This window comes from Patella vulgata, chromosome 2 (assembly GCF_932274485.2).
Source record: "Patella vulgata chromosome 2, xgPatVulg1.2, whole genome shotgun sequence".
Taxonomy (NCBI): domain Eukaryota; kingdom Metazoa; phylum Mollusca; class Gastropoda; family Patellidae; genus Patella; species Patella vulgata.
Window position 1 is genome coordinate 87402658 of NC_065880.2, and position 27839 is coordinate 87430496.

General features: G+C 36.8%; 1 protein-coding gene across 2 annotated transcripts; it reads left to right on the plus strand.

Annotated features, from left to right (window-relative positions):
* LOC126811521 (uncharacterized) lies at positions 1 to 27322 on the plus strand. Of its 2 annotated transcripts, none has more exons than XM_050537208.2 (10): positions 1 to 109; positions 3902 to 4004; positions 4756 to 5077; positions 6037 to 6155; positions 7506 to 7680; positions 11645 to 11758; positions 21013 to 21128; positions 23538 to 23742; positions 24896 to 25033; positions 25836 to 27322. In XM_050537208.2, exons 2-9 carry the CDS (start codon positions 3942 to 3944, stop codon positions 25024 to 25026), a joined length of 1245 nt encoding a protein of 414 aa, XP_050393165.1. In that variant the 5' UTR covers positions 1 to 109; positions 3902 to 3941; the 3' UTR covers positions 25027 to 25033; positions 25836 to 27322. The 2 variants fall into 2 exon arrangements, with proteins under 2 accessions (XP_050393165.1, XP_050393166.1); XM_050537209.2 differs by having other exon boundaries at positions 6 to 109; positions 3905 to 4004.
* The last annotated feature ends 517 nt before the right edge of the window (positions 27323 to 27839 follow it).

Here is a 27839-nt window from a genome sequence, read left to right on the forward strand (position 1 = left end):
ACTCGTCCGACACATTTTTCACATTGTCATAGATTTAACACGGGCTGGTAAGAAAGTTGACTTTAATTGAGATTCGTTGATAGAAAGCAGAAGGAGTTGGAATCTAGTTGTAAGTTATACAAGTTTTAAAATATAATCTACTGTAAACTGAGCTATTTTACTCAATTCCAAATCAGAAAGTTTTAGTCTTATTCCATTTTAGATGCTTCGGAAAAGTTTTTGGGTACGCCCTAATTGGGAAAGTCAAACCATCAATCGGGTTAATGAAAATTAAAACAAACCCTTAGAAAGTCTCCTGACCAAAGTTTAGATTTCTCTTTGATTCCATGATGTAATTAGGTTTATTAATGTTTAATACAGTGTAATTCTACATGGTGTCTGAGATTTGGACTAAAATGCCTTGGAAATCGGAAGTGGGAGGCAACTGGTATATGTCTCTATTTTGTGGAGATAATTTTCTGTTAAATTAACTGGACGATTTGGCCTGTCATCCTTCGGTTATGTGTCTTTTTTGAGTCAGTTGCTCTTTTCAACAAGATCAACTCTGGACCTGTTTGATTCTATATGGTATCTTTCGTGATTGGGAGAGTAAATGTTGCGAATTGAAATCACCATCAAATCTCTCTGAAGCTTGATCGTTCTGCACAATATATTTGTTTGACTAGGAATAAAGCATTTATAGAGGTATCGTCCTTACCACCCTCTCTGTATTATAAACAGACCAATGTCGGTGGGTATAAAGAATTCATTTTTATATGCCCATATTTTCATAAGCGATTGCGCATGCACGCAGATGTTAAATTCAGTCGTCTCGTAGCGTTTCCACGACTGAGATGAAGTATTCATTACAGGATGTAGGTTCAAATTTTAATGTGACCAAGGACCTTAACTTGTTTTGTCATTAAGAGTTAACTTCCTCAGTCACATCCATGGCGGGAGGCCAGTTATTTTTTGAAGGATTTAAAACAAAAGTCCATATGGTTACATATATTCTAAAAAATCAAATGCAAACATGGTCAGACTTTGTTTGTTGATGAAAGAAGTTTTTTTTGGTTAGTCTTATATATGTTTAAAAAAAGGGCCCAAATATTGTCTGTCTGTTGTATTTTTTCTGGCCATGGACCACCCTAACATGATTTACATAGCTTGTGAAGCCTCTAGATGTCAAAATTTTATTTGATTTTAATTACAGTTAAAATATATGTTCACGGACGAGCAGGCTAATCAGATCACGGTTGTGGATCCCCAAGAGGTCACAATGCCTGTTTGATTTAGATGTAATTTTAGAAATGTATTAAGAACTAAAAAACTCGGATTGTAGCACCATTGGTCTTTTGTCAGACGTGGAAAGCGGGCCGTCAAATCCGGTCGCCACATCCTACATCCTACGTATGACCCATGTACTCTCTTCTTACTATATATCTTACTATGACCCATGTTCTCTCTTCTTACTATATATCTTAATAGCCTTGTGATCGTCTAGTATTTGTAATTCTCTTCTTTTCACATTGTGTATATTCTTCTTACTACTATCTCAGTAGTTAGACGTTTGTCTTACCAGGTATAACCATGCAACAGTTCAGCTCTATAGTTTGATGTCAAGCTGGATACATATGGTTACAATGCATAATAGATTACATTAGCATTCTTAAAATTAACGTCTTTCTCTGAACCTCAAGTCCAGTAAAAGTCTAACCAGCCTGGCTAGTTTATATAGTCTAGGAACTCAGATGATAATCTCTCCGTAACCCAATGATATCTGATCTTAAATGGCTGGTTGGGGCTTTTAAACAGATTTGCTTACTTAAGTTTCTGCAAATAGTGAATTTGATTGGATGGTTACAGTGTATGATGCAATTAGAATATTTCCAATCAGGTGTTAAACATGATATTCTGCTTCCCACGGAATAAAGCTATATTTTGATTTCATAATTCTATTTATGTCATTCACTCATTTTGATTTAAGTACATATGAGATTGACTTCTATACAACATATGTATGTGAGCCCAACAATTAGTCAAAGATATATTATTAATACAGTGCTACTAATTTAAAGAGCAAAAATCTACAATAGTTTTACAAGATGAGTTGTGAGGTTAGTGCACATCAGACCACAACATTTAAGGCAAACTATGAAATTTTTACTAAGCGAATTGATCCTCCAGAGGCCACAATTTTGATATGCCCACATTTTCATGTGGACATATATTGTCATCGCCCCTGTCCGTCCCTCCGTCCAAAATTTGTTTGTGAACACTATACAGGTCACAATTTTTATTCGATTTTGACGAAACTTGAAATATAGGTTGCTTTCGATATTGGCATGTATTGGACCATAATTTTATAGAGAGAGAGAGAGAGAAATGGGGTTTAACGTCCACTCGACACAACTAGGTCATTTCGGGACTAACATATGGTTTGATTTTATTTCAATAATTTGCTTGCGCATAGGGGTCTTTAGCAGTGGGAGGAAACCGGAGGACCTGGAGAAAACCCACGAGGTTGGACAGGCGACCCTACTCCTTGTCACGTACAACCGGGGATTCGAAACCACGCCAGTCGACTCAATGACAGACTTTATGATACAGCGCGCACGCTAACCATTCAGCCATCCACCCCCCCCCCCCCATAATTTTATGGATTATGGCCCATGATTTATGAAGTATCACGTTTTTAGCTTGTGGACACTCTAGAGGTCACAATTTTCATCTGATTTTGATGAAGCTTGAAATGCATGTTTATAAACTAAAGGTCTTGGTTTCTTTCGATATTCATGCATATCTGATCGTAACTTCCTGAATTATGTCCCCTGATTGTACAAAAAATCTTGTTTATAGTTTGTGGTCCGATTTAAAAAAACGTTTGAATATATCACTGTTATAATGATGGTTGAGTTCGAATTTTGTGATAATCAGACTAAAACGTTCAGACGAAATGACAGCCCCTCATTCTCAAATAGCCTAAAAATATGGAATATCAAAGTTGTGGACCCTCTTGAGGTCACAATTTTTATCTGATTTTGATGAAACTTGAAATATATGTATATAACCCAAAGCTAGCTTTAATTTAATATTTCTGCTAAAATGTCGAGATAAAGAATGTGTGTTGTGTTTTGTATGAATATTTCTAGATGTCATTTAAAGAAAGGACATTCCGCAACTTTCTGTTTTGGAGTTATTCCTCCCAAAAACATTCTGAACACGATAGAGGCTACAGTTTATAATAGAATTGTTTCAATTTGGAACCACTGGGGTCTTGAGAATACAAACCCTATTAATGCCAATGTTTCAACATTCCGCAACTTTCCGTTTTTGAGTTACCCCTCCCAAAACATTCTGAACACGATAAAGGCTACAGTTTACGACAGACTTACTTCAAATTGGAACCACTGGGTATTGAGAATACAAACCCTATCGATATTTTGAAAAGAAGTTATCAAAATTGCGTTGTTCGAAGGGTGTGTAGAATTTTCAGTGCAAAATTGTCCTTGTTTGAAGAAAATCTGATAAACTTGAAAGAAAAACAGCTTCATAAATATTTGTATGATAAAACATTCTCCAACGCAACGCCATTGGTAATGTTGGGAACTTGAAAGTAGTTCCAATGGCGGACTTCGTCATACAGCTGAGACTAGATGTGGGTACTGGAATCTGCTGAGGTTTGCTGAGTGTGAATTAACTTGTCCTACAATGGATAACTTGTTCTACAATGGAGTAAGCATGCTTACAAAGGAGTAAATAGGCCTACAATGGAGTAAATAGCTCTATATTAAGGTATATGGGCTTACAATTAAGTAAAAATGTCTTTGGTTGAATAAATAGGTCTATGATGGGGTACATAGGCATAAGTTATGTAAATAGGACTGCGCTTTAATAATGTTGATATTTAAATATTTTTCAGCAGCAGTGTATCAGTATTTCGTGAATTTGCAGTAGACAAGATGACAATCTTATCTTTTAATTTTGTCCCTAACCTGGGATTTCCATGGCGCTGTCATTTCATGGTAGGAAATTTGACTTGTAACATTCTTATCACACTGGACCTTGTTTGCTATCTTAGATATCTGACTTGTGAAATGAAATGGGAGGGTTAACATCCAACTGTTTTGCTCTTACTGGGCTGATGAAGATGGGCCTACACCATGCAGTGTATTATGGGGGCACTTTTTTCTAGATAGGAGCTTGTTTTTTGTCCCATATGAATGACTAGGCGGCATTGTTCCTTGCCAGGCCCATCATCCTGCACCACATTAAGGGGAAACCACACCGGAAAATCGCAAGGAACTTCTCAACCAACACCGAGATTAAACCCAGGACCACCTGTTTATTGAGCCAGCAGGCCAATCACCATACTCACTGAGCCACTGTGACTCCCTCAGATTGACAAGTCTTTTATTGTATATGTATCTTTGGGTTGTATTTCCTGATTGTTTTTCAAATTTGAGTGAAGTCTGTGTCACTACAGACCCGGGACTGTACAGCGCAGTGGACGCTTACGGCTAGCTAGCCCCCGGATCCATTCACTCTTTTTGAATTGTTTGTTCATTTGTGGTTTCTGAGTATGATGTCTTGTCCATGTATTTGTTTTATGTAAATTATGTGTTGTGCAGTCCCCCTGCACTTACTAATAGAATGTACAATAAAACTGCTGATGTTTTGTTGGGGGTTTTTTTCCAATGGGTCGCCCGCCCCCTTCATTGCAAAAATTGATTGATTCTCTTTTTCCACACATTTTACTTTTTTCACAATTTTCAGAATGTATCTCTGAAGAAAGTGTCTGAAAAATCAAATGAATTAGTAGCTAATCCACTATCCAATATAAATCAAAAGAATAAAGTTGTAGATTGCCCATCAGAAGGAGGAGATTTCTCTTGCTCTATCTCCCAATCAGAAAAATGTCCACCTGATCGAGAACCAAATGAAAAATTAGAAATCAATGTTGCTGAAAATAATGGATCTGTTCCGTCGTCTTCAAAAGATAAATTATCTGCAACATTGAAGACTGAAAAAGATAAATTATCTGCAGCCAAGAAGTCTAAAAAAACGTGCCATAAATATAAACAGTTCAATCTACTGGGTGAGTAGACATTAAATGTTTAAAAGTAATTCTGTATTATTTCATGATATGCCTACATTTTACTATGTCATTGTGAGACTACAGTTTATGACGATGCTTTTCAGATTTGGTGTGATGTATTGAGGTCATAAAAAGACAAACCCTATTAATTTATCCAACCTTTCATTAAAGAGTTATTCCCCTTTTCAAAAACTGTGCGCGCAATAGAAACTAGTTTTAACAGATTTTTTTTTTTATACGCCCACATTTTCATGTGGACGTATATTGTCGTCGCCCCTGTTTATCCGTCTGTCCGTCCACAATTTGTTTGTGGACACGCTACAGGTCACAATTTTTATCCGATTTCAACGAAACTTGAAATATAGCTTTATCTCCCTAAGATCTTGGTTTCTTTCGATATTGGCATGTATCGGACCATAACTTCATGGATTATGGCTCCTGATTGTACGAAAAATCGCGTTTTTAGCTTGTGGACTCTATAGAGGTCACAATTTGAACCGATTTTGATGAAACTTGAAATGCATGTTTATAACCCAAAGATCTTGGTTCCTTTCGATATTTGCGCATATCGAATTGTGACTTCATGAATTATGGCCCTTGTTTGTAGGAAAAACCACATTCTTTTTAGCTTGTTCTCTATCCATCTCTCGAAAATGTGGGCGTATCCTGCCTGGCAGCCGCTGGTTTCCCATCTGAAAGACTAGTCACTGTTCCTTGTCAGGTCCCCCTGACATGAAGAAGGCACACTAGAATATCCCAGGGAACTGTATGGAACCCTGGACAACTCGGCTACTGAGAAAGCTCCTTAATCACTGAGCCACTTAGGCTCAGAATCTGATTAATAAAGTAACAGCATTACAGGTCTAGTAGTTAATTGAGTCCCTGCAATTTAATGTCTGATTTATAAAGTAGATGACTGAGACAGGTCAAGTATATGTATTTGTATTGTTTCAATTAAGAATTCAGTTGGATCAATGAGAAGAAAGATATTGTGGATTATGTTTGTGGAGATGCAACATTGGAATGGAAATTTAAGACATCTAGCGGCCCAGATGAAGTTCTGGCAGTTAAAGACATGGTTTGTTTTATTTTTATTCACTGACAGTGAAGGAGAACTCTGGTCATTGCAGATTCTTTATCTGATTTCATTGAAACTTGAAATATCGGTTTATCACCCTAAGATCTCTGTTCCTTTCGATATTGGCATGTGTCGGACTGTAACTTCATGGATTATGGCCCCTGATTGTACGAAAAATCACGTTTTTAGCTTTTGAACACTGTAGAGGTCACAATTTTTATCCGATTTGGTTTAAACTTGAAATGTATGCTTATCACCCAAAGATCTCGGTTCATTTCGATATTCGTGCATATCGGAACGTAACTTACTGAATTATGGCCCCTGATTGTACGAAAAATCATGTTTTTAGCTTGTGGACCCTATAGAGGTCATATTTTTTATCCGATTTAAAAAAACGTATTATTATATCACCGTTACACCCTAAGGACGGCTGAGTTCGAATTTCATGAAAATCGTCCGAAAACTGACGGCCAAAATGGCCGCCGTTTGTTCTCAAATTCTCATAAAAATATGCTATATAAAGGTTGTGGACCCTATAGAGGTCACAATGTTTATCTGATTTTGTTGAAACTTCAAATGTAACTTTATAACCCAAAGATCTCGGTTCCTTTCGATATTCACGCATATCGAACCATAACTTCCTGAATTATGGCCCCTGATTGTACGAAAAATCATGTTTTTAGCTTGTGGACCCTATAGAGGTCATAATTTTTATCTGATTTAAAAAATCGTATTATTATTTCACCGTTACACCCTAAGGATGGCCAACTGACAGATAAAATGGCCACCCTTCGTTCTCAAATAGCGTAAAAATATGGTACATGTATATCAAGGTTGTGGACCCTATAGAGGTCACAATTTTTATCCGATTTTGTTGAAACTTGAAATGTAAGTTTATAACCCAAAGATCTTGGTTCCTTTTGATATTTGCGCATATCAAATTGTAATTTCCTGAATTATGGCCCTTGATTGTAGGGAAAATCACTTTCGTTTTAGCTTGTTCTCTATCCATCTCTCGAGAAAGGGGGCGTATCCTGCCTGGCAGCCGCTGGTTTATTATATATACACACGTATATATAGGAAGTACAATAAAAGTGCTGATGGGTTTTTATTTCAAAAGGGTCACTTCAAAAACTCATTGGACCGCCCCACCCCCCTCATTTCAAAAACTCATTGGACCACCCCACCCCCTTATTGCAAAAACTCATTGGACCGCCCCACCCCCCTCATTGCAAAAACTCATTGGACCACCCCACCCCTCTCATTGCAAAAACTCATTGGACCCCCCTCATTGAAAAAATTGATTGATTCTCTTTTTCCACCCATATTATTTTTTTTCACAAATTTCAGAATGAATCTCCAAATGAAGGTAAATTGGATTCAGTTTCTGAAAAAAATGTAACATTTGAGAAGCCGGAAAAAGATAAAGTTCCTTATGAAAAAGATAAAGTTCCTTATGAAAAAGATAAATTTTCTGCAGCCAAGAAGTCTTCAGAAACATACCATAAATATAAGCAACGACATGGTGAGTAGACATTAAATGTCAAAAAGTGATTTATGTATTATTTCACTGTGAACGTGATAGAGGCTACAGTTTATGACGGATGCTTTCAAATCTGGTGTGATGCATTGTGGTCATGAGATAACAAACCCTCTTGATATCTGCGACATTTCATATTAGACAAATATAAATTAAGAATATAGACATCCGTTGCGAAAGTTCTTAAGTGTGAATCCATTTTGATTTAAATTGATTCAAATGTTATCCAACTGGCCTTGGTTACATATCATTTATGTCTCAGTCGGGATCAGTTCTGAAAAGCCCAATTATTTGTATCGTAACATTTTTACTCTCGTGTTCTGTGAGAAGAAAAGGTATTTGAACATTTTTCTGTCCTTTATCTGCAAATTGTTCTTTGATTCGCTTTGAAAAAAAAAGTATGTGTTTTCTCTTTCCCACATATTGATTATAACACGGTGAGCAATAGGTAAACTATATTTCTAGCCTAACGTAAAATTGACAGGAAGATTTCTTGTACAGTAGGCTAATAATGATAATAGAGTACTAATATTTGTCTAATTTGCTGCAGACATATCAGACTTCTAAATGATTTGATTGGCTTTTCTGTTTTTTTGGAAGATTCGGATATATGCCGTTCCTCTTGAATGAGCGTACTAAATTGAACAATAGTTCGATTATAATCCGTTATATAAACGATCGACTTTCGTTTTGGTGAGGTAAAAATAGTTTTGACTCAGAATTTGAGCATACATATTTTTATAAGGCGTTGAGCCAGAAAATTTTGCCGGCTAAATGATGATGGTAATCGATATTATTTCAGACATTGTGGCATCTACGATGCATAGGAATGATCCAATCGGCTAAATTTGCTGTTCAAATTACCAAGTATTTTGACTCTGATATTAATTTGCTGTTCAATTTATAAAGGGAACAGCCGCACAATATGACTTAAGCCTGATGAGTTTGAACTGAACCAAACTAGTCGCTTTATGAGAAAATCTGGGACGGCTACCCACCATCTATAGATTCCTAGTTTTAATTTCATATCAGAGTTGTGCCCACTTTTCATAAAACCTTGTAAACACGATAGAGACTGAAGATTTCAACAGATGTTTTTTAGATTTAGTTCGAACCATCATGAGAGGATGAACCATATTGATTTTCAGCATTCTGCAATTTTCTGTGCCGTAGTTATCCCCCTTTACTGACCTTTTGAAAACAAAAGGGACTGTACGTAGTGTTTAACAGATGTTTTACAAATTTGGTATGAAGCATTGTGGTCATGCTTGGATAAGCCCTATTGATTTTGTGAATGCAATAGAGGTTGTAGTTTTTATATATATATGCCCTCATTTTCATTTGGACATATTATGTTGTCACCCTGGTCTGTGGGGCTGCGTGTCCGTTCACATTTGTTTGAGGACACGCTACAGGTCAGAGGTTTTATCAGATTTTGATGAAACTTTCTGTCAAAATGGCTTCTGCCCTTTCCGCAAATAGTGTAAAAGCATGTAATGCCAAGGTTGTTTATTCAATTTGGACAAAACTTGAAATATAGGTTTATATCCCAAGATCTTTGTTCCTTTCATTAGTGGCATACATCGGATCCTAACTTCATGGATTATGGCCCCAGATTGTACAAAAAATGGCCTCTTTAGCTTGTGGGCACTCTAGAGGTCACAATTTTTATCTGATTTTGATGAAACTTGACATGTATGTTTATAACCCATAGATCTGGCCCCTTACTGTACGAAAAATCAAATTTTTAGCTTGTGGATCCTCTAGCAGAGGTCACAATTTTTATCTGATTTTGATTGAACTTAAAAGATCCTTTTTGATATTGATGCATGTTCTGACCGTAACATCCTGGATTATGGCACCTTATGTTATTGTACGAAAATTACTGTTTCTTTTAGGGGGGTCACGATGGCTAAGTGGGTAAGACGCTGGCTCGCTATCCTGGAGGTTGGGTGTTCGATCCCTGCATTGGCCAAGAAAGTTCATCCAGATTTTCCGGCCTGCTTCCCCCTTATCAGTGATGCAGGACTGAAGGCCTGACAAGGACAGCTGTCTAGTCGTCGGATAGGACTAAAAACCGAGGGCCCGTGTACACATTGGCATGCACGTAAAAGATCCCTTGACAGTTGGAATTCGATATATACTATTCAAAAAAAGTAGGGGATATTTGATTTTTAAGTGTTATTAAAGTCACCTTATGAAACTGACGAAGAAACAAATGACAAAATGAAATGAAGTTCACATTCATCGATTTATTCCAAATGATCGTTAGACTAAGTAAGGCACAGACTGACCATTATAAGGGTAAAATGATACCCAGGGTCAAACAGCAAAGTTACCACAGCATCACAACCAAGTCAGTAACGGGTAAATCCTCCTCTGTTTGCCAAACAAGCATTGATCCGACGTGGCATACTCCTAATGAGACGTCTAAGGTCATTTTGGTCCAGATTGTCCCATTCCTGTTGCAACGCAGCAGCAAGTTCTTGGACATTGGCAGGACGTTGTTGACGTTGACGTAACCTCTGTCCAAGCATGTCCCAGACATGCTCGATGGGGGAGAGGTCGGGACTCAGTGCTGGCCAAGGTAATGTGGTGATGGTCTGTTGTTGGAGGTAACCTGTAACGATCCTGGCCCTGTGACATCTTGCGTTGTCATCCTGGAAGATGAAACGGCGGCCATGACGTCGTGCGAACGGCACAACATGGACTGCCAAGATGTTGTCCCGGTAGTACTGGCCTGTAACACGCCCTGCAACAACATGTAAAGCCGTTCTTCCAGCAACAGTGATGCCTCCCCACACCATAACAGAACCACCCCCAAATCGATCATGTCTGATGACGTTAACGTCTTGGAAGCGCTCGTTTCGACGACGCCACACCCTCCTACGTCTGTCCAAAAAATCAACAGTGAACCTTGACTCATCTGAAAACATCACATTGCTCCAGCGTCGATTATCCCAGTGTTGACGATCCCTACACCAACGACGTCTTGCCTGAATGTGATGATCTCTCAAACAAGGGATCACGCGAGGACGTCGAGCGCGAAGGTGACCCCTATGCAGTCGATTCCGAATCGTCTGGCCACTCACTCTCACACCAGTGTCTGTTTGAAGACGAGCGCTGATCTGATTTGCTGTGATGACACGATTTCTCAAGGCCAAGGTACGGATTAATCGATCCTGGGCTTGAGTTGTCGCCCTTGGTCGACTTGAGCGTGGTCTGTCCTGTACAGATTGTGTATCACGGTATCTGGACCATAGCCTGCTTATGACAGACTGAGAAACATTCATCGTCCGCGCCACAACCGCCTGTGTTGTGCCGATCTGTAGCATGCCAAGGGCACGTAACCTTTCATTTTGGGTAAGCCGACGCATATCAAAATTTGTTTTCTGGTCACTAAACCAATAAAACTGATGTTTCCACCCTGGAATTCAATGCCACAATGACTGTAACATTCAAAGTCAGAGTCGTGCAAATCTTGGGTTGGACCCCCATGATGATCCCAAGCATCACCTGCATTCCATGCGGTAGCTATTGGTGCGTTTGGGCGTCACATGTAACTGGAAATGTTTCTTCTGTTAGGTTCTATAGTGACTTTTTTCGTAGTCATTTGCATATTTTAGTATTATGCCCCCAAAATCAAATATCCCCTACTTTTTTTGAATAGTATATGAGTAGGCCGTAGTGCCGCTGTCCGGGCAAAATTTCCCTCATAGCACACTGTATGGCGTATGCCCGTCTTCATTAGTCCAGTTCGGAACAGAACAGTAGGATGTTAAACCCCATTTTATTTCATTTCTTTTTCTGTCAAATTTCGTGAAAATCAGACTAAAACATCCTGTCAAGCTACTCCCCTCAAAGCAAATAGTGTAAAGCATATATATAGAGAGACAAATGGAGTTTAATCCCCATTTTGGGACTAACATATGGTTAAATTTTATTTCAGTCATTTGTATAAGGATATTTAGCCGTTGGAAGGAACTTCTGGTACTCTTCATCTTATGTATGCCTCTTGTCCGTGCCTCAGATGGGCCTCCTGTCCTTGGGTCAGATGGATGCGGTAAGTTAACTTGATTATATGACAAGATGCCCAGGTCCAGAATCAAACATACTAATTGCTCTTAGGTGAAGGAAGACCCTGGGCTATTTCACTTATGAGGCCCTTCCCAATCCCCCACCCTCTAGAAAAAGATGAAAGTGTTTAAATTGATCGAGTCGAGCATGGATACATGTTTAAGACTCGATTTTGTGCAGAAAAAAGGATTATGGCCTTGTCAAAAATATTATTACCTTGGCAGGAGGATCACCCGGTCTTGAGGCCCTAGACTTCAGCCTTCCAAGCCTATAGGTAAATTCTAGATCTTGAGGCCTAGACTTAAGCCTGCCAAACCTATATAGGTAAATCCTACCACTGTCAATATTGTTTTTTCCATTATCCAGCCTGTTTGATTATTTCTATTATCCAGCCTGTTCGATTATTTCTATTATCAAGCCTGTAAGAATATTTTGTTGACAACAGAAACAAAGATATTTTTACAAAAACTGCGTATTTGATTAATTTTCAAAGGTTAACTCCTAGGGTATATTTACTTGTAAATTAATATTATATCATATAATAAAGATGCATTATGTAAAAACTAAATCTGCCTATTTTGACTTCAAATGTTCTAAATACTCACATTCCGAGTTTATAATCAACTATCGAGATCAGCGGAGATTTAAACAAGATTGCTATTTAATGATTTTATTTAAGAATGGTGAATCAAGGCTTAGTCTCGATTAGCAAGTACCATTGCCACGATAATAAACAATCTATGCCACACCTTTCCAAACCTCAAACAGTGATAACTTCGCTTATAATTAAGTCATTTGAATGAAGTTTTCAATACATTTATTTTGCATTATCTATTTTTATGCTCCCACATTTTCATGTGGATGTATTGTTGTCGCTCCTATACGTCTGGACATCCGTCTCTCCACTATTTGTTTGTGGACACTCTGCAGGTCACAATTTATATCTGATATTAATGAGACTTAAAATATATGTTTATATCCCAAAGATCTCGATTCCTTTCGATATTTGGGCGATTATACCTTGTCCCTCTAAAGGTCACAATTTTTATCCGATTTTGATGAAACTTGGAAAAGTATATTTATAACCAAAAAATCTTGGTTCCTTTTGATATTCATGCCTATCAGAACCTATCATATGGTGATTATTATAGAGAAAGAATGAGCCTTAAATTTTATCCTGAGACCGATGAATTGCATGTGACAGTGAGAAACATAACAATGGATGATACAGAGCGTATCTATACCTTTCGGTTTGGATATTCTGATTGCCCTAAACCTATTTGTAGTTCAACTATTTCACTGTTAATAGGTAAGCTTATCATCATCTGTGTATTTATAGAGAGGTGGAGGGGGTTGGATGGCCGAATGGTTAGCACGTGCGTATCATAAGGTCTGTCATTCAGTCAACTGGCATGGTTTCAATTCCCTGGTTGTACGTGACAAGCTAGGGTCGCCTGTCCAACATGGGGCGTATGGTGATCTTTGTTAGCCCGGTCGGTGCAGAAAATGAGGATCTCAAAACTAGGTTATTTTTATACGCCCACTTTATTGAACCTTGTGAACGCTCTAACACCAAAAGTTATCATCCGATCTTTCTGAAATTTATATGCATTATTTAAATTAGTGAAACGAAGAATCCTATTGAATTTCAGCAATTTCTGTTTGTTACGTCTAGAGGTATGGCCCTTGTTTCACTTTGTTCAACCTTGTTAATGCTCGATTGATGAAAGTTATCATCCAATATGTATGGAATTTATATGCATCATTTAAATTTGTGAAACAGAGGTCTATTGAATTTTAGCAATTTCCGTCAATGATTTCTAGAGTTATGGTGGTTGTGAACCTTTTGAACGTTTGAATGACAAAAGTGATCATCTGATCTGTATGAAATTTATATGCATTATTTAAGTTAGTAAAACGAAAAAGCCTGTCAAATTTCAACAATTTCTGATCAGTTTGTATTTATATATGTGACCCTCCACTACAGGGATCGAATTTGACGGACGCAAACACACAAAATGCGTGTTGATTTTGTAGACTGCGTGTCACAAAATATGTCACACGAAAAAAAATGCGTGTAACATTCTTTCGCTTATTGTTACTGAATAACATGATTTCTTCTTTTACGCAAAATCAAGACGATAATTATGACAAAAAACGGAAATTCTATAGATTATTTTCCGTCCTAAGTTCGTGAAAAATAGAATGTAACTCATTGAAGATCCAGTATTGTGCCCTAAGTTCCTTGCAAAATGTAAAGCGATGTCTATATCCGGCGTTTTGTGACATCTGCGCATGCGTTTTTCCCCCGAACTGATCGGGGTAAAAATCTTTTATTTTATCGGCTTGGAGTTTTCCCTATTCAATAAAAACAATACACACATATCATAAATGACCTCTTTTAGTGTTCGACTATCTGTCCTTTCATTATTGTCGTTATATTCCATCAAGCAAACTCCGACATCGGTCAAAAATATACGTTGCTTTCACGGACACAAATTCTTGAAATTGACAAACAGTTTATTAATAGTAAAAAAACACGTACCGCCATGGGGATATATGGCGGTTTTGATTTTTCTGGATGATATTTAACACAAATATTGAAAAAATGTTTACCTTTTGATGTTATTTACGACATTTTATTGCTTAATGATGAATAAATACTATAATTTAAGGAGCTTTGTTTACGTCACGTGACTTATCGCTCACTTTTCCACCCGTTAGCATTATCCGTTTCTTTTCAATTTCTATAAATCTTGACAAATTGTTTATACTGATACTTTGATTTTCTAAAGGAATCATTGATTTTCAGATTGAAATAAATTTTAATAAAGCAGAAATATAAATAATTCCGAGAGTTCCGGTAGACTGATTTAATTATCATTCACTTCAGCGTCGGACGTACGTGTCATGCATAGCTGTCCGTGATCCGAAAAATTGCTAAATCAATGGACACTTTTTGACATAGTACTTATGTTTTATAGTTTAATTTACTATCCTTGTATTAAATAATGCATCCTCAAGAAGGTATACGCTTCAATGAGAAAAAAACGAGTTTTCAAGGGTAGCTATAAAAATATGTACGGCCGAATAAACACAAACTTTTTTTTATGTTTTTTCATTAAAGAAAAAAATTGCCCCTTGAATTTCTTCAAAATCCTATTTTTGCTTGTACATTTGAAATCAACAAGCGAAATTTTGCTTGTGTGTTTTCAAATAAAGTTCTATCCCTGCTCCACTACAAAACCAGGCACATGTCCCAATTTTTAAACATTGTGATTTAATGCTTATCTTAAAGGTGACTGAAACTGCTTGATGACTGAGTTATCACCATCTGCGGTCTGCCAAATTAAAATAATGAGAAATTTGCCTCTTAAAACAGCCAAAATAAAACCCATAGCAATATATATAACTATTGCCTACATCAAAATGTACAAAGTTTCATCAACATATTCCTTTAGTAACATATTTTTGGGGTTTTATTCTGAAATTTACCTGAAATCCATATTTCTTCGCATTGGCTGTGGTCGTATATTGTCGTCGCCCCCGTGCGTCCGGCGTCCACAATTGCTTGTGGACGCTCTAGAGGCTAAAGTTAATATCTGATTGACTTTAAATTTATACGGGGATCACGTGGCTAAGTGGGTAAGACGCTTGCTCGCTAGCCTGGAGGTCGGGTGTTCGATCCCTGCATTGGCCAAGAAAGTTAACCCAGTTTTTCCGGCGTGGTTCTCCCTTGTCAGTGATGCAGGACGGAGGGGCTGACAAGGAAAGCTGTCTAGTCGTTCGGATGGGACGGAAAACCGAGGTCCCGTGTACACATTGGCAGTTGGAATTCGATATAAGAGTAGGCCGTAGTGCTGCTGTCCGGGCAAAATTTCCCTCATAGCACACTGTATGGCATATGCCCGTCTTCATTAGCCCAGGTTAGGAGCAGAACAGTAGGACGTTAAACTCCATTTCATTTTATTTCATTTTAAATTTATACACAGTGTTTAAGGTCTTGAGACGAAGAAGCCTATTGATTTTCAGCGATTTCCGATAATTACTGCCAGAGTTATGGCCCTTGATCACTTTGAAAAAATCTTGTGGACGCTCTAGTGGCCAAAGTTAATATCCGATTGACTTTCAATTTATACACAGTGTTTAAGGTCATGAGACGAAGAAGCATATTGATTTTCAGCGATTTCCGATAATTACTGCCAGAGTTATGGCCCTTGATCACTTCAAAAAATCTTGTGAATGCTCTAGAGGCTAAAGTTAATATTCGATTGAGTTTAAATTTATACACAGTGTTTGAGGTCATGAGACGAAGATTCCTATTGATTTTCAACGATTTCCGATAATTACTGCCAAAGTTATGGCCCTTGATCACTTTGCAAAATCTTGTGATGCTCTAAAGGCTAAAGTTATATTCCGATTGACTTCAGATTGATACACAGAGTTTAAGATCTTGAGACGAACAAGTGTATTGATTTTCAATGAATTTTTATGACTTGAACAGTTAAATCCATGATATTAAAAGCTTTGCATACAAAACGTTAACATGGGGCAGAACTTTATAAAAACCAAACAAATTCTAATAGTTTTCTGATAATTACTTTGTGAGTTGTTGGTCTTAATCAGATTTTAGTGTATTATAAATGTTTCATTACCAAAAAAGTAAAAATATGCGACAACCCTTGTTGACTGCTCGGACGATTTAGTTGCTGTGGGCGTATGTTTCGTTGCCTGGCAACCTATCTTTATATTTTGTAAAACGCATATCTTATTGCAATTTTACTGAAGTTTCCTCTTATGTAGTTTTATTATCTGTAACAATTTATTTAAGCCCTAATTAGTGTGTGTTTTTTTTTCATTAGTGTATGGTTTCCTTCCTCTTCCTTTCAATTTCTTGCCTGTGCGGTTAACCCTTTTCATCTTGTAGTTATGGTTTCACCTGCTAATTAGAGTTTAATTGTTAATCTCTTATAATTATTAGTTTTATCTGCTAAATTCATCTCGTTTCTAATTGTTATGAATACATTACAGTCTTTCATCTTGTTAATCCTTTGTAATTGTTTATCCAAATTATTACTTCTCTCATCTTGTTAATTCTTAATTAATGATTAATCTGTTATATGGTTTCCAATTGTCATCTATATATTGCACCACATTTTTTTAAATATCATTGTCTGTGATATCACCTTGGTGGAAGCGGACGTTAAATAAAGTTATTTCACACAAATTTTAAATATCATTATTTGCTTGATAACGATATGTGTATCTAAACGTAGCATGTTAATAAATTCAGAAGTAGTAGATCCGCCGTATAAGTATTTTTGTATGCCCACATTTTCATGTGGAAGTATATTGTTGTCGCCCCTGTCCGTCAGTCCGTCCGGAAGTCCACAATTGTTTGCGAACAGTCTACAGGTCACAATTTTTATCCAATTTCAATGAAACTTGAAATATAGGTCTATCACCCTAAGGTCTCGGTTCCTGTCGACATTAGCATGTATCGGACTGTAACTTCAGGGATTATGGCCCCTGATTGTACGAAAAATCCCTTTTTTAGCTTGTGAACCCTATAGAGGTCACAATTTTTATCCGATTTTGTTGAAACTTGAAATGTAAGTTTATCACCCAAAGATCTTGGTCCCTTTCAATATTCGCGCATATCGGTTGTAACTTAATGGATTATGGCCCCTGATTGTACGAAAAATAACGTTTTTAGCTTGCGGACCCTATAGAGGTCATAATTTTTATCCGATTTAAAAAAAACGTATTATTATATCACCGTTACACCCTAAGGACGGCTGAGTTCGAATTTCATGAAAATCGACCCAAAACGGACAGACAAAATGGCCGCAACACGTTCTCAAATAGCGTAAAAATATGGTATATCAAGGTTGTGGACCCTATAGAGGTCACAATTTTTATCCGATTTTCTTGAAACTTGAAATGTAAGATTATAACCCAAAGATCTCGGTTTCTTTCAATATTTACGCATATCGAATTGTAATTTCCTGAATTATGGCCCTTGATTGTAGGAAAAATCACTTTCATTTTAGCTTGTTCTCTATCCATCTCTCAAAATTGTGGGCGTATCCTGCCTGGCAGCCCCTGATTGTACGAAAAATTGCGTTTTTATCTTGTGGACCCTATAGAGGTCATAATATTTATCCGATATAATTGTTATACATGACAAACTCATTAATTGCTCTTAGGTGAAAGGAGACCCTAGGCTATTCCACGTATGAGGCCCTTCCCAATTCCCCACCATCACAACTAGAGTAAGGTGTAAGTGTGTTTTAAACATGACTGAGTAAAGCCGAGGGTGATGACGCATGTTTAAGACTAGAGTATGTGTACAGAAAGGATTATGGCCATGTTAAATATATTATACACCTTGGGAGGAGGATTCCCTGATCTTGAGGCCCTAGACTTCAGCCTATTATGAGATCCTAGTATAGGTTTCAGCCTTTCAAGCCTATAGGTAATTCCTAGATCTTGCCTACAGGTCAAGTTATTATTTCCATTATCCAGCCTGTTAGAATATTTTTATTATCCAGTCTGTAAGAATATTTTGGTGACAACAGAAACAAAATTATTATGACAAAAACTGCATAATTGATTTATTTTCAAAAGTTAAACTCTTAGTGCATATTTGCTTTTAAATTAATATTCATATGTTAAGGATACATTGTGCAAGAGCTAAGTCTGCCTATTGCAGGTCTCTATTTTGGCTTTAAATCTATGCTACAATTTGTCAAAACTACAAACAGTGATGGGGGGTTGGATGGCTGAATGGTTAGCGTGCGCGCGCTGTATCATAAAGTCTGTCATTGAGTCGACTGGCGTGGTTTCGAATCCCCGGTAGTACGTGACAAGGAGTAGGGTCGCCTGTCCAACCTCGTGGGTTTTCTCCGGGTCCTCCGGTTTCCTCCCACTACTAAAGACCCCCTACGCGCAAGCGAATTATTGAAATAAAATTAAAAACCATTATGTTAGTCCCGAAATGATCTAGTTTGTGTCCAGTGGACGTTAAACCCAATTTCTCTCTCTCTCTCACACAAACAGTGCTAACTTCAGTCAGAATAAAGTAATTTGAATGAAATTTTCAATATATTCATTTTGTATTGATAGCAAAAACGGTCAGCTTTTTATCTAAATCTTAAATAATGCATTATCTTGAAAGAGATTATTTTAAAAGACCTTTGGCACTGGAAATGTTAAGTCCATAAGATGTTTTGAGTAATAATGCATATAAATTTAAGTGCATCACAGGTCTAGTTTTATAAATAGGGTGACCCACCTGAAATGTTTTCTAAATCATTAATTAGACATTAATTAACTTATCCAGGCCATAATCACCTCTCGATGGCATCGGATTCTCCTATATTAAATAGATTAGAACAGTTCAGCCATATTATTCTGATTTAAGCTAAAAATAGAGGAATGAGACTTAACCTCGAACAACCGGTACGATAGTTGAAATTATTGCACACGTGTTGTCAAATCTTCAAAGGCTAATTTCTTTGCTTGCAATAGAGTAATTTCAATGAAATTTTCAAATTATTCATTTTACATGATCTATTTTCAAACTATTATAGCAAGAATGGATAGCTTTTTATCTAAATCTTAAATAATGTATCTTTAAGCCTTTTGAAACGAGGTCAGATTATCAACTTTAATTTTGCCTTAATTAAAAATATTTGCCAATAGGAGTCGGCTATTAGTTTTTTAGAGTTGCCTCATCAAGTTAGAATCCATTTTGAAAACATATTTCATTTTTCAAAATCCATCTCCTACAATTCTTATCAGATTTTCAATATCTTTATATTTTTGGAAAACATATACGATTGGCAATCGATCACTGAGATTAGAACTTTTATTTTTGACTTAGATTATTTTTTAAATTAACGTCACAGTTTTAATTTTTTTGAAAAAAGTGTAAAATTTACAATCAGGTAAAATGTTGAAGCTACTAAATTAATAATGTCATTTGGTGCTTATTCTGAAAAAGTCATCAAAATAGTTTTGTAAACAAAGATTTTGTGCAACTTTAAAAAATGAATAATTTGAGAGTATGGCACAGGACCTTTAGTGTGGGACACCATTTTAAATGTTAACCAAAATATGGGTTTAGTGCTTCTAGAATGAAATTAAATTAATTTAGTAAATTATAGTTTTCCCTCAAATTAATCCCTTATGAAAACGTCAGATTTTCACTTTCTTTATTTTTTCCTTATTTAAAAATATTTGTCAATATCTGTCGTTTATCACCTTTTTAGAATAATCTAGACAATTTAAAATTCACCGGAATTGCCTCCATTTGTCAATGGAAATGAATCTTTAGAATCTATCTGGTCCTACAATTCATATTCGTTTTTCACTATCTTTATATTTTTGGAAACCATTCTCGATTAGCAATCGATTTGCGGAATAAGAATTTTGATATTTGACCTAGCTGGGTGGTTTTTTTAAGTGACGTCATAAAATCAAATTTTGAAATCCGGTAAAATTTTGATGGTAAACGATTAACTAAGCCATTTGGTGCTTATTCTGAACGTTTTAGCACAAACGGATGATAAACAAAGGTTATGTGAAACTTTTTAAAAAAAAAAAACCAACAGAAAATTGTCACCATCTGAAATGTTTTTCTATATAACATAGCGACTTTTTGACAACTTTAAATAATTCTTTTTTTCTTTAAGATTCTTGAAAAGAAACCAGGACAAAAATACACATTAATCTACTGGATATTGAAATTAATTTATAATTGGGTTGTATAGAAACTAAGAAACCTGTTTCGAAGATCTTAGGGAGCCACGGTGGCTAGGTGGTTAAGACGCTGGCTCGCTAGCCTGGAAGTCGGGTGTTCGATCCCTGCATTGGCCGAGAAAGTTCATCCAGATTTTCCGATGTGGTTTCCTCTTCTCAGTGGTGCAGAACAGAGGGCCTGACAAGGACAGCTGTCTAGTCCTTCGGATGAAACGGAAAACCGAGGTCCTGTGTATATATTAGAATGCACGTAAAAGATCCCCTGGCAGTTGGAATTCAATATAAGAGTAGGCGATAGTGTCGGTGCCCGGGCAAAATTACCCTCATAGCATACTGTAACAGCGTATGCTCGTCTTCATTAGCCCAGTATAGGAGCAGAACAGTAGGACGTTAAACCCCATTTCATTTCATTTCATTACAGATTATAATTGCATAGTAACTCATGAAACCCCATTTCATTTCATTTCATTACAGATTATAATTGCATAGTAACTCATGAAAAAAATAAAAATGGGTTTAAATTTGAGATCAGCTGTCAGTCAGAATGGAAAGATTTGAAGTTTGTGTCTCTATGTAGACATAGCTCAACTGTAAGTACATAGTGTTTATAATACTTGATCAACAATAGTTGTGATGTTTGCTAATTGTTGTGCAGCACATTCTTGACCCTCTTCAGACTCTGTTAACACCATTAGGAATATGGATATGAAATTTCAAATAAATAATATTGTCTAGCTTTAAAAACCGTGGAACAAATTTTGATATACATCTACATTGAAATCTTGTTGCAAATTGTGGTCTCTCCTGTCCGTCAAGCGATCATATAAACAGTCTTTATGTTCAGGAGACAAACAGCAAATCTTATTTATATTCAACAATTTGTGGTAGTTAATGTTGGAATTTATAGCTGTTGATAATTTGAAAACTTGTGGACACTCCAGAGGCTAATCTTTCATGTCCACAAGACGACAAACTCTTTTATTTCCAATTAGCATCATCAGAATTGTACATCACAGCTCTCATCTCTCATTACATCTCATATCTCTAATTACACCTCTCATTACATCTCTCATTACACCTCATATCTCTCATTACATCTCATATCTCTCATTACACCTCATATCTCTCATTACACCTCATATCTCTCATTACACCTCTCATTACATCTCTCTTTACACCTCTCATTACATCTCTCATTAGACATTACACATCATACCTCTCATCACAACTCTAACATATCATTACATCTCCGCTCTCATTACATCTATCACCTCTCATTACATCTCTCATTACACCTATCACCTCTCATTACATCCCCTTTTTGGAGAAAACAGAGTACTATTAAACAGCAAATATGCAAGAGCTAAATCTGCCTATTGCAGGTCTTTCTTTAGGCCTTAAATGTTATCTAAATTATTAATTAGACATTAAATAACTTACCCAGGACCATATTCAACTCTCGATGACATCGGATAGTCTAGATCTCAAATAGATTTAAACACGTTTTGCGGTTGATGCAGTTTCCATAAAATACAATGACAATCAAGGCAACACTGTTCTTCTAACAACAGAGAGAGAGAGAGATGGGGTTTAACGTCCACTCGACACAAACTAGGTCATTTCGGGACTAACATATGGTTTAATTTTATTTACATAATTCTCTTGCGCGTAGGGGTCTTTAGCAGTGGGAGGAAACCTTCTAACAACAATAACATGGCCCAGAGTGAAGTAATTTGACTGACATTTTCAACATATTACCTTTTCAGTATCTATTTTTTAACAATTATAACGAGAACTGTCAGCTCTTTTATCTAATCTTACATAATGCTTATTTAAAATAGGCTTGTCGGTTCATTTGTCACACTTTTTAGTCTGCTTTTGATTGGGATAGAATGTTTAAATTTGGTTTGGGTGTAAATATCTTTGCTGAGTTCAATGATGATGATTTTCTGCTCAGGTTATTTAGAGATAAACCAATGACGTGTCGATGTTTGGGAACACAATAATTTTGGTTCTAATTAAAGATACATTATGGGAGATAACATAACGAGATGGCAGTTCTCGCTATAATAGTTAAAAACTAGATAGTGTAAAGGTAATTTGCTGAAAATTTCAGTCAAATTGATCCACCATGAGCCGAGATAGAAGCTCGTGAAATTTTGGCATAGTCTCGGTCATCATTACTAAAATCATTAATATAAACAGCAAGTCTCGATTATGCGCTTTTCTTGATTTAATTATCAACAGCCGTTAGCAGCATATAGGAATTTAATCCAGCCAACATCAAAGGCTAGCCTTGACATCGAGAGTTTATTATGGTCTGGATAAGTTAATTAATGTCTAATTGATAATTTAGATAACATTTCAGGCCTAAAGAAAGACTTGTAATAAGCAGATTTTGCTCTTGCATAATGCATGTTTAAGTGGGGGGGTTGGATGGCTGAATGATTAGCGTGCGCGTGCTGTATCATAAAGCCTGTCATTGAGTCAACTGGCGTGGTTTCGAATCCCCGGTTGTACGTGACAAGGAGTAGAGTCGTCTGTCCAGCCTCATGGGTTTTCTCCGGGTCCTCCGGTTTCCTCCCACTGCTAAAGACCCCTACGTGCAAGCGAATTATTGAAATAAAATTAAACTATGTGTTAGTCCCGAAATGACCTAGTTTGTGTCAAGTGGACGTTAAACTCCATTTCAAAGTCTCACTCTAATTAAGTGATAGTAGTGACGCTACTTGCAGTATAGACATGTATGATATAATGTATTGATAAACTTGTTGAATTATCTCTATTTATAAATCCATTTTATTCAGTGTCTTTACTCATAAAAGACTTGTGTTTTAAGGTAGAAAATTCTTTGAAATTCCAATTGAATGGCATGTAAAGAAGCTGGTATCAGTTTGTCAGGACAGCTATAGTTGAGTCCGTGACTGGCGATGTAATAATGTGCACTGATTATTCATTATTCTTGTACTAAATTTATTATAATATTATTTTAATTCCAGCCTATTGTTGTGGTCTCATATAAAGAGGGACGAGAGCCGAAATATGGCCAACATTATGAACACCGAGCAAGCATTAATGTTGAGAACAGGAAAGCGAATCTGACGATTACGAAAATAACACCTGAAGATACAAGGTGTAAATATGTCGCATGGGTAGGAAATTCTACTTGTCGTGACAAAATTACATCCACTACACAAATACCAGGTAAGCTAAATACCTTTGTATTTAAAGAGAAGGGGGAGAGGGACTGTAAGCAACACAACTGATCTGCGCCACATTGCCTTCCATAGTTGCTTTTTCAGCTAATTCACCTGAGACTGTTTTTATCTGAGAGTCTTTTTAAACGCCCACAGTTTCATGTGGACGTATATTGTCGTCGCCCCTGTCCATCTGGTCACAATTCTTATCCAATTTTGACAAAACTTGAAATATAGGTTTATCCCCCAAAAGATCTCCTCTGCTTTCGATATTGACCAACACAGGGGAAAACTAGTTTTGTCTGCATAGAAAGTTGAAGTACATGTACAGTAGTGTTGTTACACTATCACTGAACACTTGAAAACTACAGGCCGCAATTCTTAACGCATGATCTTGAAACTGCATACTTATTCCTCATACCCTAGGGATGTTTCCTATTGTTTTTGGTGCTTGCTCAACCCGGGTCAGAGCCACACCCATTTTTTCTTTGTGTGTTTTTTTGCCCTACAGGTCGCAATTCTTAATGGATCGTCTTGAAAACTATTCATATATATTCCTTATACCCAAAGGATGACTGTTATGATTTTTGGTGTATGCCCGCCCGACCCCCAGGGGCACAGCAACACCAGATTTTAGTGTTATCGTCCAAAGGCTGCAAGATCCATTCAGAATTGCGGCCCCTAGGCGATAAACATAAACAAAATGGGCGTTGCTATGCCCCTGGGCGTTGCTATGCCCCTGGGGGTCGGCATGCACCAAAAATAATAGCGGTCATCCTAAAGGTATAAGGAATAAATATGAAAAGTTTTCAAGATGATCAAAACACACAGACACACAAAGAAAAAATAGGCGTGGCTCTGCCCCTGGGGGTTGGTCACACAAAAAACAATAGCGATCATTCTTAGGGTATAAGGAATATGTATGCACAACTTCCAAGACAATCCATTAAGAATCTTGGCTTGTAGGCGAAAAAATTATAAAAAATATATGTTATAGTATATGGCCTTAAACTATTTAAAACTGAATTGTATTTTGATGGGCAGATGAAAGTGTAGATAATTCAACCACCGAGCCAACGAAACCATGACAATCACAATTGCTAAGATCTAAATTACTGTAAATAATTGTTTTATGATAAACTCTATTCATTATTTTACAGAGAATCGCAATGTTACAGATCCACCACCAGTAGTGCAAGATGAACCTTTACCACCGTGGGTTATCTTTCTTCTTGTGGTTTCTATTGTGGCGGTCATAGTATCAATAATACTGGTTATACGCTACCGGTAGAAAATCAGTGAGTAAAGTTTATCCATTGACACAAGAAAACCACTCCATTTTTTTATTCAACATTGTTTATCATATGACTTGATTGGAGGAGAATCCATTTTTAGCTTGTATTTGTCGATAGTCTCTTGTCCATTTACTATAAATATTGAAGCCTAGAAGTAAATTCCTGGTTTATTTTCTGCCAACATTTTTCCCTCACCATTTAATGGTTGAGACTACTGGCCGTGTAATTCTTTCAATATTCTCACAAATTCTACACTGTATCAAAATATTGATATCAATTTTTGGCACTTTAGGCACTCCATGCAAAGTTGACAGTACTTGTTCTTAACACTTTGATAGTGAATTCTTAATCTATATAATATTCTCATACAAACCCCAAAATTTCAAGGATATTGTCTCTCTAGAAGATATAAATTAAATCAGTACACCGAATCAAGTCAGAGAATAGTTGTTTCAAAACTTGTGAAAGGGTACCCCTGTTCAAACGGTGATATCTCAGTCAATATCAATGCTAAAGTCAAATAACTTTGGAGTTAGTGTCCTTGTAGAACCTTTTGAATGCTCCAACGAGAAAAGTTATCATCCGATCTGTATGAATTTGATATGCATTAACCCAGTTCGGAGCAGAACAGTAGGATGTTAAACCCCATTTCATTTCATTTCATTTCAGTGTCTTGTAAATGCTCCCATTACCTACAAAAGAATAATAATCAACCCTTGTTGATTGTTCCGATGACTTAGCTGTTGTAGGTGTATGTTTTTGTTGCCTGGCAACCTAACTTTAGAAATATTTTTTATTATTTCAGGATAGCTCTTGGCTTGCGCTACCTTGGAACAACAGGTGCCGGAGAAAACGGAAAAAATATAAAATCTAAAGATCATAACGAACATTTTTGTACCTAGTTTTTCTGTATTATTTTGATGGGTTCTATGCTTATTTTGCTGCTAAATTTGAGGTTTTATAAACTACTTAAAATTTTCGATTTTTTTGGCATCCAACGGCCGGACAATGTGGTATGTGGTAAAAGCTCTACGGACATGCTAGAATATGGTAGCCAATACATTTTTCATTGAGAATTTGCAAGAGAGCGCTTTACGAAACTCTAGAACCCATGCTTTGCAAAAAAACAAAGTTGACATGGATTACGGCCTTTGCGGCTGAAACGAGTCTTTTAAAATTCCCTTTTTACTGTTTCTCTTGCAATAAATATATAAATAGTGTATCAGTGGTAAAGAGAAAGAAAAGACTATTGCAATGGTGTAATTTATTTCAAAATTGATACGATAGTTATTTAGTGACGATCATGGAAATATAACCATGTTTTCTACTAATTAGCGACAATGTCACACATTCCAGCGCTTTGTCTTAGCCGTTGCCTATACCTACTTATATCAGAAACTATAACATGTTTTTTAAAAGATAGTTAATTATTGTAACTTGACTATTCCTTTGTATTCTTTTGTTTATTTGTATAAACCCATGAGGTTGGACAGGCGACCCTACTCCTTGTCACGTACAACCGGGGATTCGAAACCACACCAGTCGACTCAATGACAGACCTTATGATACAATGCGCACAGGCTAACCATTCAGCCATTCAACCCCCTCAATTGACAAGCGAGAGCTAGTGTTAATAAATCTTGACAGTTCTATTCAACACCGGTATTCTAGTCCCTGTCTTTACCACACAACACCTAACCATCCAGCACCAGGTGGCCGAATGGTTTAAGGCCTGGGCTTTAGATCATAAGGTCTGTCATTGAGTAAAGTGGTGTGGTTTTGATTCCCAGTTTCTTTGTGACAAGTAGTAAGGTTGTCTGTCCAACCTCAAGGGTTTTCTTTCGGTCCTCTAGTTTCCTCTCAGTGCCAACAAACCCTACCTACCTACAAGCGAATTCAATTATTGAAAAAATAATAAAATTGGACCGTATGTTAGTCCCAATATAATATAGTTTGGGTCCAGTGGACATTAAACCCCATTTCTCTCCCTTTCCTTGTCAGACGTGCCAGAAAGTTTTTCAGATCAACAGCTGGATTCAAGTCCATGTCTTAACCTCACTGGAGGGTTGCGTGGTGTAATGGTTTAACCCATAGCTTGAAAATACAAGGTCATTGAGTCATATTGTTTTTTAATCCTTTGATCTTGTTGTTGTCATGCATGGTTTCTGAATTGTTGTTATTGCTTGTCTATATATAATTGCTCTACACATTTGTTACTGTACTTGCTTGAAAACGTTGAGAGAATACTCTTCGAAACGTCGCCCAAATAAATCAGTAATTGTTCTTCCATAAGTATGTGTTATAGTTTATTGCTCTATCCAGTTACTAAATGCCTCTAAAAGATCGTCATTGAGTCAAGTGGCCTGGTTTCGATTCCCTGCTTGTATGACCCAGGAAGCAAGGTTTACTCCTACTGCTAAAGACCCCTATGCGCAAGTGAATTATAGAAATAAAATTGAACAATATGTTAGTCCCAAAATGACCTAGTTTGTGCATGTGGAGTAAAAAATCAAAAACTCTGATCTTCGAGTGTTGACCTGGTTTTCAGAAACAGTAAATTCAGCTGGCATTACTTATCATGTTTTGAAAATGAAATGGGGGTTTAACGTCATACTAAACGGCACCGACCGCGCTAATGAAAACAGGCATACACCATATAGTGTGCTATGAGATAAATTTAGCCATACGGCTTTCATGTACACAGGGTCTTGGGGTTTTTTTTGTCCCATCCCAAAGACTAGACACAGTTCCTTACAACATTGACAACCACTCTCGAAAATATCTGGGGACTTCTGTTGGCCTTCACCGG